Source organism: Pangasianodon hypophthalmus, chromosome 12 (genome assembly GCF_027358585.1).
Source record: "Pangasianodon hypophthalmus isolate fPanHyp1 chromosome 12, fPanHyp1.pri, whole genome shotgun sequence".
Lineage (NCBI taxonomy): Eukaryota > Metazoa > Chordata > Actinopteri > Siluriformes > Pangasiidae > Pangasianodon > Pangasianodon hypophthalmus.
Genome location: NC_069721.1, coordinates 18,063,890 through 18,080,824, shown reverse-complemented (window position 1 = coordinate 18,080,824; position 16,935 = coordinate 18,063,890). Strand labels below are relative to the sequence as shown.

General features: G+C 36.1%; 2 protein-coding genes across 2 annotated transcripts; both read right to left on the bottom strand.

The window, feature by feature from the left end:
• Positions 1–1,921: 1,921 nt before the first annotated feature.
• Positions 1,922–6,759, bottom strand: pde6gb (phosphodiesterase 6G, cGMP-specific, rod, gamma, paralog b). The gene is made up of 4 exons (XM_026915679.3): positions 6,657–6,759; positions 4,437–4,685; positions 4,140–4,180; positions 1,922–3,727 (listed from the first exon to the last, which is right to left on the bottom strand). The coding sequence occupies exons 2-4, from the start codon at positions 4,580–4,582 to the stop codon at positions 3,651–3,653; spliced, it is 264 nt and encodes an 87-aa protein (XP_026771480.1). The 5' UTR covers positions 4,583–4,685; positions 6,657–6,759; the 3' UTR covers positions 1,922–3,650.
• A 1,915-nt stretch (positions 6,760–8,674) lies between these two features.
• Positions 8,675–11,283, bottom strand: oxld1 (oxidoreductase-like domain containing 1). The gene is made up of 2 exons (XM_026914778.3): positions 11,063–11,283; positions 8,675–10,622 (listed from the first exon to the last, which is right to left on the bottom strand). The coding sequence occupies exons 1-2, from the start codon at positions 11,096–11,098 to the stop codon at positions 10,233–10,235; spliced, it is 426 nt and encodes a 141-aa protein (XP_026770579.1). The 5' UTR covers positions 11,099–11,283; the 3' UTR covers positions 8,675–10,232.
• Positions 11,284–16,935: the final 5,652 nt, after the last annotated feature.

Here is a 16,935-nt window from a genome sequence, read left to right as displayed (position 1 = left end):
TACTGCATTTAGCTTTGATTACGGCACGCTTTCGTCCTGGCATTGTTTCAACAAACTTATGCAACTTCACAACATTTCTTTCCATCCAGAGTTGCATTAATTTTTGGCTGAGATCTTGCATTGAGGACAGGAGAGTCTAACCACTCCGTAAAGTCTTCTCCAGCACATCCCAAAGACTTTCAATGGGGTTAAGGTCAGGACTCTGTGGTGGCCAATTCATGTGTGAAAATGATTCCTCATGCTCCCTGAACGACTCTTTCACAAGTTAAGCAAAAGAAAAAGTCCATTGACGGGATAACCTGGTCATTCAGTACATTCAGGTGCTCAGCTGACTTCATTTTATTGCCACACAATGAGGCTGAGCCTCGACCTGACCAACTGATGCAACCCCAGATCATAAAACTGCCTCCAGAGGCTTGTACAGTAGGCACTATGCATGACGGGTGAATCACTTCATGCATTTCCCTTCTTACCCTGACACGCCCATTGCTTTGGAATAGGGTAAATCTGATTTTATCAGACCACATGACCTTTTTCCATTGTTCCACAGTCCAGTCTTTATGCTCCCTAGCAAATTGAAGTCATTTTTTCTGATTAGCCTCACTAACAAATGGCTTTCTTGTGGCCACACAGCTGTTTAGTCCCAATCCTGTAAGTTCTCATCACACTGTGCATGTGGAAATGCTCTTACTTTCACTATTAAACATAGCCGTGAGTTCTCCTGTCGATTTTTTTACGATGTGACATCACCAAGCGTTTTAAAGATCTCCGATCACGATCATTCAAGATTTTTTTCCAACTACATTTCTTCTGTAAAGTTGATGGTTCACCACTATCCTTCCAGGCTTTAATAATGCACTGGACATTTCATAACCCAGTTCCAGTGATTTCAGCAATCTCCTTAGTTGTTTTCTTTGCTTGATGCAGGCCAACAATTTTCCCCTTCAGTAGCATCTTTTCCACGACCACGGGATACGTAATCTGCCATGATTGTTTAAGAAATGAAAAGCTACACACTGCATCAGTTAAAGTTAAAAGAACTGTTGCCAGCTGAAACATATTAATCACTGCAGCAATGATCCAATCATAGGCTCTTAAGTATTTGCTTATTTAAACCCAAACAGCGACCCTTTTTTTTTGGCCAGGAGTATATATATATATATATATATATATATATATATATATATATATATATATATATATATATACATACATATATATATATATATATATATATATATATATAATAAATAAAAGTTCCACTGATGTTCACACATACACGTAATCTCCAAATGTAAGTGTTGAAAAAAACTTGCTCAAAAACTGTGGAAAAAATTACCAGTGGACAAATAATTAGGTAAAAAATAAAATAAAATAAAAAATCAGAAGGATGGAAGGTTGAATTTGAAGCATATTTATCTACATTTAATTTTTTTAACTCGGGGGGAAAAATCAAGCTCATTTTTACATTGCTCTGAAAATATCCTAAACATTTATTTCATAAGTGGTGAAATAAACCCCTGGCAGGATCAAAATCCTTACTATGTGGAGGGAAAAATAACCAGTTAATTAATTACTTAGTAGTAGCAATTAATCAATTAAGATAATAAACAAGATTATAAACTCAGATTTACCATTTTATTATTAAATTAAGATTATAAACTCAGATTTACCATTTTATTATTAAATTAAGATTATAAACTCAAATTTACCATTTGATTACTATTGGACTTTTTTAAAACTAATTAATTTAAAATGTATATATATATATATAGTACTGTTCATGCTGTATTGTAATTAATTTTGCAATCAACACATATAGACTGATCAAAATAAATAAACTTGATATATATTGAATGTAATGAAACTGTTTAGCAAATTTTGTAGAAAAAAAAAAGGAAGGACAAATGGGAATGTATTAATATGTGTATTATGTGTATTAACATCAGGGAAAACTGGACTCGTTACAACCAAGAAATATTTTCCCCTTTTTTAAGCTTTATTTTGATCTCATCCTGTAGAGCAGAAACACCGTTACTTCAGTCACTGATTACAGACAGTCATGCCATGGAGTAAACTGTCAAAGATTTTATGCATTTGTCATCTCTTGTGCAAACATACCAACAGATCCAGGGAGTAAAATGCTGCAAAACCGCCCTTACAATCTTCAAATCATCCAAGTTCAGAGAGTTTAGGAGGAAACTGGGTGAGAGTTGATATAAATGTTTGAGATTATGCAAAACATGTCAAGTCAGTTCAGTATAAAGAGTACTGTGAGGGATTGCGTGGAGGATAAGCAGTGTGCCACTGTAAATAAATGAAGAAATTAGGCAGAATATTTCAAATGAGACTATTCAACACACAACAACACACACACACACACACGCCGCACAGCACAATGCAGCATCCAATAGATAAAGAGTGTATAAAGACTGTATAATGAATAAGGAAACCTATGAAAGGAACAATTCACTTTACAGAATGTACAAATGAAATCAGGTTATGATGGTTTAATATACACATGACATATGCAAAGATAATCAGTAAGAATTCGATGGAATTTAAATTAGGCTATGGATTTGAAACAGCAAAGTGGAGACAGAAAGACAGCAGACAGACACAGTGAGAATGAATGATGCCGTGTAAGTATGAAAGATACTGAATAATGAATAATCAGATCAAGCATGCAGTTAAAGAAGACACAAAACATACCGATTTAACACTTTCCCAATCGTAATCGCCTGAACCATGCACTAAACTTTAATCAAACAAGTTTTAATAATGCAGCACATTTAACTGTGTCTTTGACTTGCTGTTCTGGCTTCTTTATTTTCCTTAAACCTGCTATAAAAACCAAGCTGTGGACACATCAGGTGGTCCTGAGATTGCAAGACAGCCAAAAAAGTGGCAGTTTGTTTTTCTGAGAAGTCCTAACCTTAACAATGAGCACGTTTTGAAGCCTGAGTGCAGGAGTAGGTATGATAAGATTAATAATAAAGTAGGACAAGGGATAAAGTGCCAGTATATCAGCAAAATTAGTGGAAGTGTTTTTGTTTTGTTTTGTTTTGCTTTGTTTTTTTAATGCAAATTTATTCTTTGTCAGTCAGCTGGTATCCCATGTCTACAGGAGTATGACCTTTTTTTTAAAAAATAAAAAGAAAGAAAAAAATAGATAGACCTCCAAGATGTCTCCAGAGGGGCTGGGACACGTGAAATGAGAAGCCGAGCATTTCACGGGTGCAACACTTATACTCACTTTGAGGCTGTCTTGCTTGCTTAAGTTTGAAGTTCTGTTCCAAAAGAAAGGAGGATAGAGAACTGAAAGAAGAGATCAAATGGGAATGGAGAAAGAATGAAACGAATACCTCTAATATAACAGATTGCGATCTGACAGACAACAAGTCAATCACAGACATTTATGTTGGTCTGAGTTAATTTATGAGCAGAAAAGAAAGAAACCATGAGCTGGACAGTTAGGTAAGTTTTTTGTTTGTTTGTTTGTTTGTTTGTTTGTTTTTTGCTCTGATTTTTCCATTTTTTGCAATGTTCTATGATAAGGTGTGTGTGCAAATGGACCCACAGGAGCCCATGGCCAGGGTGGAGGCAGAATGGAAGGGGAAAGTGAAGAGGATGGTGGGAAGATGGTGGACTCAGATGATGCCGTATTGAGCCAGCTCGTGCAGCTCCAAGTGGCTGAAGGCCTCCCAAGGGCAGATGACTGTGATGTCTGTTGGGAAGGACACACAAGTTCACTTAAATGGTCTCTAAAAGCATATAATACAACATTTCACACCAAACCAAATGTATGGAATTTATGGAAATAGGCATAGAATTATAAGAGTAGAATTATAGGCTATATCTTGCACTAAATCTGCACTATCCTTTTCAGACACCTTCTGAAAAGCCTTTCAGTGTCCTCCTGGTTATCTTAAGCAGCTTGCCAGGAGAGCACTCAAGCCTTTATAATCTGACTTAGAGCATTTATAATGAGTCATCACCAATATGAACAGCCTGTCTGAGGTACAATATAACTTGAGCTCAAGGACTTCAGATGAGAGCAGCCATGAATAAACGGGTGATGACATTGAGATGATGCTAAAAGACACGTGAGAAGGTGATAAAGAAAAGATTGCACTTACCAGTGCCTAAACCTTCCATACCAGGAATATCGTCTCCAAATCTGACAAGGCCAACAGTAGAGTTATTAACTAACATGCTAAGTAAATGATGTGCTGCAGTGCATGATGAATACTCTGACATTATATCAAATGAAATGAGGCGATTTGTAATTATTCCACTCTTAGATAACAAAAATACATTACAGTAAATAAATTAATTAAATTTTAAATTATAATAAAAATATAAATGTAGAATAAAATTAAATACTACTACTACTAACAGTAATAATAATAAAAAACATTTTCAATCAGACTTACCCCTGGATGCCCTTCTTTGGTGGTTTGCTCTTAAACTGGCGAGTCTGCCTCTGTTTAAATTTGGGTGGGCCTTTGCGTGGCGTGGCTGGGCCTCCGGTCACCCGGGTGGCCGACTTAAATTCGGATTTAGGGGGCTCGAGATTCATAGCTGTTGGTTGTTTTGATGAAACCACTGATGGTTCGTGGTTGTTTTGTGTTCAACCCCCTCTGTATTCTCTCTCCCTGATGTAGAGCTTCAGTCTGATATTACTACAAAGAGAGAATGAGAGAGAGAGAGAGAGAGAGAGAGAGAGAGAGAATGAGCACAAGACATTTGCGACTTGCTGGTTATCATATTAATAGTGTAATATTAGTCATTTTAGCACATTTATCACATATCATTTACATATATCTCTTACAGTGGAACGTTAGAGCTTATTTTCTGTGTCAATAAGCGTAATGACACAATCCTTCCATTCTTACTGTGCATAGTGTGTACACTGTCCTGGACTTGATCCATAATCCTCTTACTGATGAACGACATGTGTCTATAGACAAATGAAGCTAGAGACGAATGCCTCATGAGGGCCATGATGCCATGGAGGAGCTCGAGACAGCAGTACAGCTCAGGGGTGACCCAATTTATCTAATCCTGGGCTCAAGTTAATAAGATCCCCAGTGCTACTGATCATGACATGGACTAATCTTATTACACAAAGGGACAATGATGGACATACTAAGATCTCAGAAAAGAGCTGAGTCAAGTGAAATATCCTGAGCTGATCTCCTTCAGTGATAAACACACAGACTGACTCGACTGTGGCTCCGCACATTACAGTACACAGGATATTAATTTTATTATTATTAATGAAATAATATCCTGTGTTCTCTAATGTGTGGAGACACAGCATACAAGCTACTGTGTGAGCAAACAACTGTGTGAGCTATTTTGATTTTAGAACATTCTATTGTATAGGAAAAATGATAGCGTAAATAAGTAACTTATAAGTATTGATACATTGAAGACAGACTTGCGTGTGTGTGTGTGTGTGTGTGTGGGTGTGGGTGGGTGTATAATTTCAAAAACCACCAAATCCAGAACTTGAATTTATTGCATAAACCAAAAAACTTTATTAAATGTACTAAATTAATCACTAGACAAATACATTTTTGAGAGAAATTTGCTTTGTTAATCCTCCACATTTCTGAGACTTCAGTATAAATCATTCATCTTCAGTAATTGCTTTATCTTGTTCAGGGTTGCAGTGGATCCGGAGCTTATGTTGGGATCACTAGGCATGAGGTGGGAATACATACTGGATGTGATGCTAGTCTATGCACACACACATTGACACCTATGGGCAATAGTGTATCCAATACCTCTAACGGGAATTTTTGGGAGGTGGGAATAAACCCACATGGATATGGGGAGAAAATATGAAACTCCACACAGACACTAACCCCAGCTCAGGATTGAACCAGGAACCTTGGAGCCATGAGGCATCAACACTACCAGATGCTCCAGCAGTACAATTCACCTGAAGTATAATTCCATTACAAGAATGAAGTGTTTTTCACCTTCACCACATAGAATAACAGGATCTCCTGACACAAGATTCCAAATCTTATTACCCAGCATTTAAATGTGTACCAGAACTTTGATGAATGATATCTAGAAATCTACTTATAATTTCATAATCTGCAGAGTTCAAAACCCCTATTCAGGATTCCGTGTTCCACAGAGTTCTAAAACTCTATTCAGGATTCCGTGTTCCACAGAGTTCTAAAACTCTATTCAGGATTCCGTGTTCCACTGGGTTCTAAAACTCTATTCAGGATTCCATGTTCCACTGGGTTCTAAAACTCTATTCAGGATTCCATGTTCCACTGGGTTCTAAAACTCTATTCAGGATTCCATGTTCCACTGGGTTCTAAAACTCTATTCAGGATTCCATGTTCCACTGGGTTCTAAAACTCTATTCAGGATTCCGTGTTCCACTGGGTTCTAAAACTCTATTCAGGATTCCATGTTCCACAGAGTTCTAAAACTCTATTTATGATTTCATAATCTGCAGAATTCTAAAATTCCAATCAGAATTCCATGTTCCACAGGGTTCTAAAACTCTGTTCAGGATTCCATGTTCCAGTGATACCTAAAAATCTTTTTATGACTTCACAATCTGCAGGTTTTTAAACTTATAAAGGATTCCATGTTCCACAGGGTTCTAAAGCTCTACTCACCGCTGCCAGGCTGGATGTGCGCAGCACCGCTCGTTGTATGTGTCTCCGTCACTGCTGGAGGAGTGGGTGTCTACGCTGGGCTTTCTCAGGAAGACACTACTGATGGGGCGTTTTTATTCTCTGACCCCTTAGCAGATTAGGAAAGGGACGCCTACCCACCTCTGATCTCATATCTGTGTATCTGTGTATGTGTGTGTATGTGTGTGTCTATACACAGGGGGGGATCAATATAACTGCCAAAAGAATTTACAAAAACAAAAACTAAAATGTAAATGTTGTGATTGTGAAGTTCTTGTGCTGCTAGTTGCCATCAGAAGTCATACAGTTAGTTGAAAGGAGTTTATCTGTGTGCATTTAATGTGTCACATGATTGCAATATGAAGATACCTGTTCCTGGAGAGACCCAGAGTTTGTTAGAGAACATACCGAAATAAACAGCATTCTGTTCTTGAAAAGTATCAGTCAGGGTTCGCTTATAAAAATAAATAAATAAATAAAAAATCGCAAACTTTGAACACCCCATGAAAGATGCTTAAATCTTTTATTGAAAAATGTAAAAAATACAGCACAACCACGACTCTGCCCAGAGCAGGCCGTCCACCAAACGTCAGAGCATTAGTCAGACGGGAAATACTACCAAAAAATGGAGGATGTGTTCATTCTATATATATATATATATATATATATATATATATATATATATATATATATATATATATATATATATTCTTTATCAAAGAGTGCTGAAGCATTATGTACCATAGACTAAAACATTATTTATATAGTCATACATATTGTAACATTGCTAATATCTTGTTATCTAAACCAAATTCCAATCTTAAATAACTTTTTATTCTACATGTCTTTTATGACACAATGGATATAGTGCAAATGAATCAAATGGACAAGAAAATGGACAACAAATGAACCAAATGGACAACTAAATATAAAACACACAAGTGTACATACAAACACAAACAAAGCACGATGGCTGATTTCACATTAGATAACCACAGAAGTGAATCCTCCTTAAAGTGTCTAGATTAAAGGAGCCATGTTAATTAGCTGATTAGACTGGGTGAGCTTTTGGTAAGGATTATTTTGCCTCATTAAACAAAAACCTTGTTATTTGCTGCGCTCCTTTTGCTTTTAGATTCACATGAGCCATTTCTCCATGTAAATCTGAAAAACAGATATTTCAAAAAAAACAGCGTCTTCTATAAAATATCTATATTCGTGTTGCATCTGCTACATGATGATAATAAGACACTGCTTTTTAAAAGCCACTGTTCTCAACACAGTAAACACAGAATTTTTTATGCTAAGTTACATTCATCCTATAGACAATGTATAATGACGCAATGCTATTTTTGTGATTTCTGTGATTTTGTCTGTGGAGCATTTTTTAATAACTAGGTGATAAGAGTGAAATGTGCTGTCATAATTCATTTGTGAAGGATTTCTTGTGAATGACTAACAATTTGGACTAATTATATTTGTTTAAAATGGAATATTAACATTTATTCTCAACATTTGTACATGTATGTCATTGAACCTTTGGAAAATACTGTATGATAACCCCACATGAAAAATCAATACACACGGTTCTGTGATGTGTATGACATTCACTCTTATTCTCCTAAAAGCTGTCTTGAATCACATACTTTTGTAGTACTCTAACAAATCTTTACATATACATTAGTGTATGTACGTACAATCATGAACAATAATCAAAGTCCGTTTCATGTAAATGCACGTGGAAGTATTCTGATGATGTACTACATTTGGTAAACAAATGATACTTCTTGCACCAGAGAATGAAAGGGGAGGCCGTGTAGCAGATAACAGACAGGAGCAGCATTGTTCCCAATGTCAGTGGTAGCAATTTGTCACACATAGTTCTGCAAATGCCATTTGTTACTTTAGCCAGCTAACATCAGGAATCTAATCTAATTTCCTGTGTGTAAGATGTGGTTTGTTTTTGAATTTAACAATCATCTTGTTCTTCTAATCAGGTATCAGGTATCAGATCATAGTGAGTGATTTAATAAGACACAGCACATGTTTAAGTTCTCAAAACATCTTAAATCATCCACATGAAGACTAAAGTTAGAGGTCAGTGAGCAGTGAACTACACTTGATCGCTGAAAAAAGCCAGTGGTAAACAAAGTACCATACTTCACTTATCCTTCACATATATTTTTTGTCATTTCAATAACGTACATGTACATCATCATTCACAATAAATAAATATTTAATCTGTACTTAGGTACTTAATAATAAGTATTTAATCTGCAACTTTTCAAATACAGCACTGTCATTGTTAAAAACAAGTGTGTTACTTGAACCTCTGTAAAAGGGTGTAAAGTTGTTGGAAGTTCCCAGCTTATGCATAAGTTTAGAATTGAGTATAGATCATACAGCAGTCAGTTATGTGTTTCACAGATGTAACTGGATATGAATACATTACCTGGAATGAACAGATAATGTGTTCTAAACAGATCCAAGTAAATATGAATAGCTGAATTTAGCTTAGCCACACAGGGAATCTGGTTGGGACTAGACTAGAGGTGTGCATTGAGACTGGAATCCTGTAACTGCCTGGTCAAGGTAATGGTGGAGGAGAACCAGTTAATCCATCATATCACAAACATGTACAAGAGCATGTGTGTAAGCATGATTAATAAACAGTGCAGCCACATCTCTTGAGTGATTTAGCTGAGATTGAGGAACTCTCAGAGCCATAATTCACAAACCACGCCTTTCTACCTGTTTTTTTTTTTCCAGTGTTTTTCAGCGTTTCAGGAGGTTATAGTTGTATGGTTCATATTTAATTTATAAAAAAAAAAAAAAAAAAAGATTATTTAGAGCCTTAATGCTCAGATGCAGATGCAAACAGTGGCACTGTGTGACACCTTAAACATTTTTACTTGGTTCATTCCCAAACAGTTAATGACCAAGCACAATATAAGGACTTATCAGGGTTGTGAATGGTCCCATTTGCCAAAGACACACAGAGTATCTACTTACTCCATTATTTACAAGCAGATGCATAAAAAAGGGCTTTTAATACTTGTATTACAAGGGCAGTGGAGGCTCAGTATTTGGAGTTCTTAGCTAGGAGTTGTAAGATAGGACTACCAGAAAACTAGTACTTGGCCTTATGCAAGTCCCCTAACCTTCACGTGCTCATCACAATTGTCACTTTGGATGAAAGTGTTTGCTAAATGAATTAATGCAAATGTAAACTAAAATTTTTCATTTCCAAAAAGTCATTTTATGTACAACATGGGCATTTGTGCAATACATGGTTGACTATGTAGTGAATATGACATATTCAGTGAACATGCTTGTATATGATGTATCAGGTATGGATCTACTCTGGAGATGGAACTGAAGAATATTATAACACTTTTGGTATTGCATATTCATGCTCTTACAAACTGACCTCCAAAAACCCATGATATTATCAGCAAAACTAGCTTAAGAGGTGTCATTCCTATTTCATACCACTTTTCACACCATGTCAGAAAAAAAAGAAAAACTCAGTCATGCAAGGGATAAATAATACAAAAATCATGGTCTCTTCAGTAGCCTGATCTCCATTTTGAGGTAAGTCTTGAGGTTCTCGTCATGAACATTGTCTTCCATGGCAGCCAGTGCTTTCTCTCCACCATCGCTGTAGTACTTGAGCAGCTCTGCAGCATACTCAATCCACACACAGTTATGGCAGCCACTCATGCAGCAGCACGTTGGAGGAGGTGGAGGACCAGGTGGACCCAGAGGACCCGAATCTGTAGTGTCTCTACCACTCTGTGTTAAAGCAGCTGGGGACTGGGAAGTGTGTGGATCCAGGCTGTTGCACTGGAAGTGATGAGGAGTACAATGTAGACGTTTGCTTTGGGGGAATATGGTACTGATGTAGAAGGGTTTCTTCCTTATGCGTGACAAATGGAAGATAAACAACTGTGGAAAAAAAAAGAGAATACATTTAAGTTACTTCCAGATGAATGTCAGAGGGCTGTACTGAGAGTGTACAACTAAACACATTGTACAATACTTTGACTAGAGAGCTGTTTAACATCCCTAATGGCTCTCTGGTCCTTAAAGTATTCATTTTCTACCCTTTTTACAGATTTAGTTTTTCTATATATTTAAAGTAAACACAAATGTCAGGTTTACTGATAAAATGACCAATGAATCCAAATATAAAGTGGGATTAATTCAGATATAAATTATACCATATGCTATAAAATATATAGCTAGCTCCAAAGCTAGAACTGCATTAAGGTTTCTGGTGACAATTAGTTCAAAATGGCGTTTGTTTACACGCAATTTCTCAAGCAACAAATAAAAAAAAAGACGTTAGTCTGTTTATTTCCGGTTAGCTAGCACAAGATACAGACCCTCTGCAAACATGGTGAAGCGTTATTTAGAGACATCCTGTAAATAAAAAACACAGGAACAACTTAGAGCTGCAGCATAAAATCATGTCGAAGTCATGACAAAGTCCTCGAAGATAAAAACGCTCTTATTTCAGTATCAGCTAGCGAGCTTGAGCTTCACTTTTACAAGACACGATATTGTTTTGGTACCGCAAATATGACCTCCGCTGTAAAGCTGCGGTGACCAATCAGAGTGAAGAGAACTCTGACGCGCGCTCGGTGGGCGGGGCATGTACCGGGCTGTGATACCGCAGTTATACTGTAGAGGTCACTAAAAGATTAGAAAAAGATGAAGTATCTGTTTAAAACGTGCTTTTGCTCTATTTCTTCTCTTTTTACTCCTGTTTGCAGTAAGTGAGTAGTTCCGTTACTGTACTATACAGTATTATTGAAAATTAATGCTTGTATTCTTACTCAAGTAAATTCAACAGAAAATAACATGCATTATAACAAACAAATACCCCTGATCAGTTAAAAATAAATAAATTAATTTAATAAATAAATAAGTTTTTATATATATATATATATATATATATATATATATATATATATATATATATATATATATATATATATATATATATATATATATATATGTGTGTGTGTGTGTGTGTGTGTGTGTGTGTGTGTGTGTATATATATATATATATATATATATAAATGTTTGACTTTAACTGAAGTAGTTTTTGGCTCCACACTTCTTTTAACTCTTAATTTCAACTCAGTACCCATACTTTTATGTAAGTACAGTTTCTAATTCTAGTTTTTGATACTTTTTCCTGGACATTTGTATAAAATTTATTTATCATTCTAATGCTTTGGCAGTGCTATAGCCACTGTATTGGTCATGCCAATAAATCTCTTTGAATTGAATTGAATTGAAGTGAAGTGAATCGAACTATCAGGACTCCTAATTAGCATGAAATAAATACAATGCCATTAATATTTCAGAGAAAATAAAACACATAAATAACACGTAAACACATAAACACATAGCTAGCTAGCTAGCTAGATAGATAGATAGATAGATTGACAGATAGGTTCATGTATAAAAAAAAGTAAATTGACTAATCAATAACCTCAGTTGCTTGTTTCTTTAAATTCCTCTACCTTTTATTAGTCATTATTACATTTGCCCTTTAAAGGGTTATAGCCAATTCTGAATCTACTGTGTTCTTACAAGGATATTGTTTAAACCAGTCTGGTGTGTGGGAAAGTAAAACACTATCCATTTCTTCAATAAGGACGTAGGTCCTTTGAAGTGGCAGCCCTTTGTTATATGGACAGCAGGTTTTCATGTTTAATCCTTCATTGCAGTGTTTGTGTGTGTGAGAGTGGCAGCCATCTACTCCCACAGGCCTGCATGCTTGACAAGCATGGCCATAGAAACGACTCACAGCATCTCCGGAGACCTGTAGCCCGCTCGTGCTGCTGCCTGTAATTTGTATTGCGAATTGAGCCAAGAACTTTGCTCCAAGCTGATCCATGGGCACAGCAGACAAAGAGCTGGATGGCTAATTAGCTGCAAGTGGGCACCCATGTCTCATTCTTGAACACCAGTCTTGACAATGGGTCAGCTTTCTTAGTGTTAAATTAAATGAGTGTCATCCCAAAATGTCAAAAAAAAGAGTATATTTCTGTACTGATTCAGCTCATAATCCTGTTTCACATTAAGCTAAACAGATAAACATGGCCTATTTTCAACCATGGCCAGTCAAAATTAAAATGTAATTACTGAGTCAACTGACTATTAATCATTTTGTATTTCAGTGATAAACCACTTTTTCTTTCTTTCATTAATCATTTTGTATTTCAATGACAAACCACTTTTTTTTCTTTCATAATAGAGGAAGCCAAAACACACAAGGGAAGCTCATCCAGAATTTACTTGGAAAAATGATCCAGAAACCAGCTGGACCAGAAACAAGGCCCAACAATCTGAAACTTGTTGATGCTTGTAGAAAACAAAAGGTTTCAATGGAAATGGTTTATTCACAACACACCTACACACATAAGAAAAATCAATTTTCCGTTCCTATAAAACCCTTGCTTGTTTAATCACACAACATACTGTTATGATTGTGATTTACATTAAGATTGGCAGCATTATTTAACATGAACAAACAACTCCAGTATTAATAGATCATAAGTAATGTTAATAAAGTAACATTATTATTCTCAATTGACGTTTGTGTAAATGTTAATGTTAATAAACATTGACAATGGCTACAACAATGACTAATGTTAATACAATCCATGACTAAAAATAAGTCCACATAAATTATTCATTCATTCAATCATCTTCAGTAGCCACTTTATCCTTACTTTGTTAATGCTACTTATGGTATATTAATACTGAAGTTCATGGTTTGTTCATATTAACTAATGTGTAAAATTATGTCATTAAAAGAAACCTTAAAGTGAAGTACTACTATTAGAGTCATGAGTTAAAAGTTATTCATCATATGCAATGAAGCAAACAATTTTATTTGCATGATATTTTAATATCTATTTGAAAAATATTTGTCTTTAAAATAATCAAAGAGCCTATATTCTTAAATCAGACCTGGGGCACTGGTTAAAATAAGATGTTAATATCATATCAGTCAGTTTAATGTCTAGGTCCTATCAGTATGCTGATATCAGTGTGGTTCTGACTCCAGACTCTATCACCTGAGAGATAGGTGAGGTGTGGACAGGTGTGGCACCTCTGCATGTTGCAATAAAACACGAAAGAAGTCATGTGTGCCCTTTTATTGAAATAATTAGGTTCAATACAAATGAAACTCAGATTTTTGTGTTTTGTTACTGACGATCTTTGAACTATATCAATGTATAGATATAGTCTACACAATAAACTATACTCTCAGTGCTATTATTTAAGCAAGCTTTATTAAAACAAGTTAGTGGTCAATCAAAAAAAAGTGCTAATAATATTTTTACATAAGTATGTGTACCTTTATTTCCAGAGCAATAGCATCTGCTTTGTTAAGGACACAAAGACAAGAGAAAGAGCAGGCAAAAATGATTTAGACATATTAAAACAATGTATTATTATGGTTTTGAGCTGTATTTATCTGTAAATGAGTACGCAGGATGCTTTGTAAAACTCACTATCTCTGGCAGAACACACTGAGACCCTCTCTGAGCCCTTGAGAAAGAGATTACATATGTGAATCAGTAACTATGCATGGCATGTGTGTGTGTGTGTCAACTCACTGCACAGAAAGAATGCTCTGAAACAACATTCACACGCACACACATGCAGCAGCTCCAAAGTCCTTGGTGCCCCCTTTGGGTTAGATTTCTCTCCCCAACTGTTGCCTTGGGAACCATGTTCAGCTTACCTCAGGCAGGTATTTCCCAGAGGGCCATGGGGCAGCCTGACTAGGTGTGAATCAGACCGGTGAGTGTACGGTAAAAATACAGCTTAGAGGCTTTATGGGTCATGTTTTCAGAAACAAAAGCATGTCATCAGACTGAGCGGAGTGAAGTTCTTTTTTTAAACATTAATCCCTGCTGTCAATGGAAATGCTCATTCCAGGCACATTCCACACTCCAATGTTTTCAACCCTCTATACTGCTGATGGCCCGAAATACATTCACGCAGCCACAAGCATTACAATAACTAAGCTGTGGTGTGCCTTATATATATATATATATATATATATATATATATATATATATATATATATATATATATATATATATATATTCTGGGAAAAAAAAAAAAATTGGGTCAAGTCCAAAATGGCAAATATTAAACTTTTAATGGTCTTAACAACAAATCATTGGTCAGAAAATTAGCAAGAATTAAACAAATGCTCTCCTGAGACCTCCTGTGCCACTCGTTTACTTTTGCTGCAGTGAACTGTTTGGGGGAAAGCTAGAAACAGGGAAATTCACTTATACAGTCTTCTTGTACTCAAAGGTAAAATTATGATAACGATTAAAATGTTTGACTTTTCCAAAAATAACTTCTGGGATGGTTTTTTTTTCTTGAAAGATTAGTCATTATCTAGTTATCTGCCACACCTGAAGCAGCCCATCAAGCGCCACAAGGCTTAAACATGTACAGAAATCAAAGGGTAAAGCTATCCCATACTAAGTTCTTTTATCTATTTGTTTAATTCTTGCTAGTTTCCTGACCAGTGATTTGATGTTAAGACCAATAAAAGTTTAATATTTTGCCATTTTGGACTAAAATAGAGTGGCTTTGATGATCTCATCCTGAAAAAATGCAGTACCATTAAGAGGTAACTAAAAGGAAATCTTACATCCTTGTACATACAGTTTATTTCTGTAAAGCTGCTTTGTGACAATATCAATTGTTAAAAGCACTATCCAAATAAAACTGAACAGAAATGAGTTTGCTCTGTATGCATGACAGGGCTTGAGTAAGGCTCATATCTTGAGGAAAAAGAACAGCCCTACCCAGTTTCACCTAAAGAGCCAAGTCTTTCCCACTCAACTGAGTCAACAAGTTGAACAATTACACAGTGTACTGCAGCATTAGAAATGTGCTATTTATAGTAACACAAAGTTACTACACTAGAGTGTGCATCAGTATTGCAGCTCACTTTGTTTTTGAGTAAAGCCTTTTCCCTGTTTATTCTGTTCTTGTTTTTATGTTTTTGTTTGGATAATGAAAAGATTAGGTAATGCAGAGATTAAGTTAAGGTCATGTTCATGTCCAATTCAATTCAATCTTATTTGTATAGTAGTTTTAACAATAGACATTGTTGCAAAGTAGCATTACAGAAATAAGGATGTATGTACATTTGAATAGATCCACAATGAGCAAGCTAGAATAGACAATGGCAAGAAAAAAACTCCCTGAGACAACATCAGGAAGAAACTATGAGAGGAACCAGACTCAAAGGGAACCCATCCTCTTCTGGGTAACACCGGATAGTGGAATTATAGCTCATTATGTTTCCATAACTGTATACTATAATGTCAAACAGTATTAAGTGTGTTGCAAGGATGTTGAGTATGAGCATGTTCAAAGTGTTAATATGTATAATCATTTATTCATTTATTAATCTTCAGTAACCGCTTTACCATGGTCAAGGTCACTCTGGATCCAGAGTCTGTCCTAGGAACACAAAGCTTGGGGTGGGAATACAACCAGGATCGGACACCAGTCCATCATACACAAACATATTCACATAATCATTCACACCTAGGGGCAATTTAGATTAGCCAATCCACCTTCTGACATGTTTTGGAACTTGAGAGGAAACCAAAAAACCCAGAGGAAACTCACACAGAGGCTGTAAGCAGGAAACTGAAACTTTTGAACTGATCAGACTTTTTTTTATCTAGTACTATTTAATTTCTTGGAACTATACAGTATATTGGTCTGCATGATAATTTATACAATTGTATTATTGTAAAAGCATATGGCCTAGGTCAATGGGATATGCTCAACAGTAAACAAGACACAGCTCAGCCTGCACTACATGATGTTGCTATCCTATTGGTCATTCACCACAGCCTCAGAAACAAGAAGGGATTTTGTTTTCATTTTATATGGTTTGGGTTGTAATGCTAGGAGATCCATATAGTTTAATGTGAAGTAGGCTGAGAGGTGAATGAGTAGCTGGGCAGGTGAGCACAGACTGAGGGCGATGGCATTGCTCAGATGCCCTTGGCCTGCCTCCTGGACATTAACTAGCTTCACACAGGTCCGGCTTTGTGTGTCTCACACAAAGGCCACACTGTTCATCTCCCCTAGTGAGGCTGGCATCTCCAGAATAACACCTTTGTGACATGCAGAGCTGTACTCGGGGAATGGGTGAAGGACAGAGGCGGCCTTCTACACACCTCTG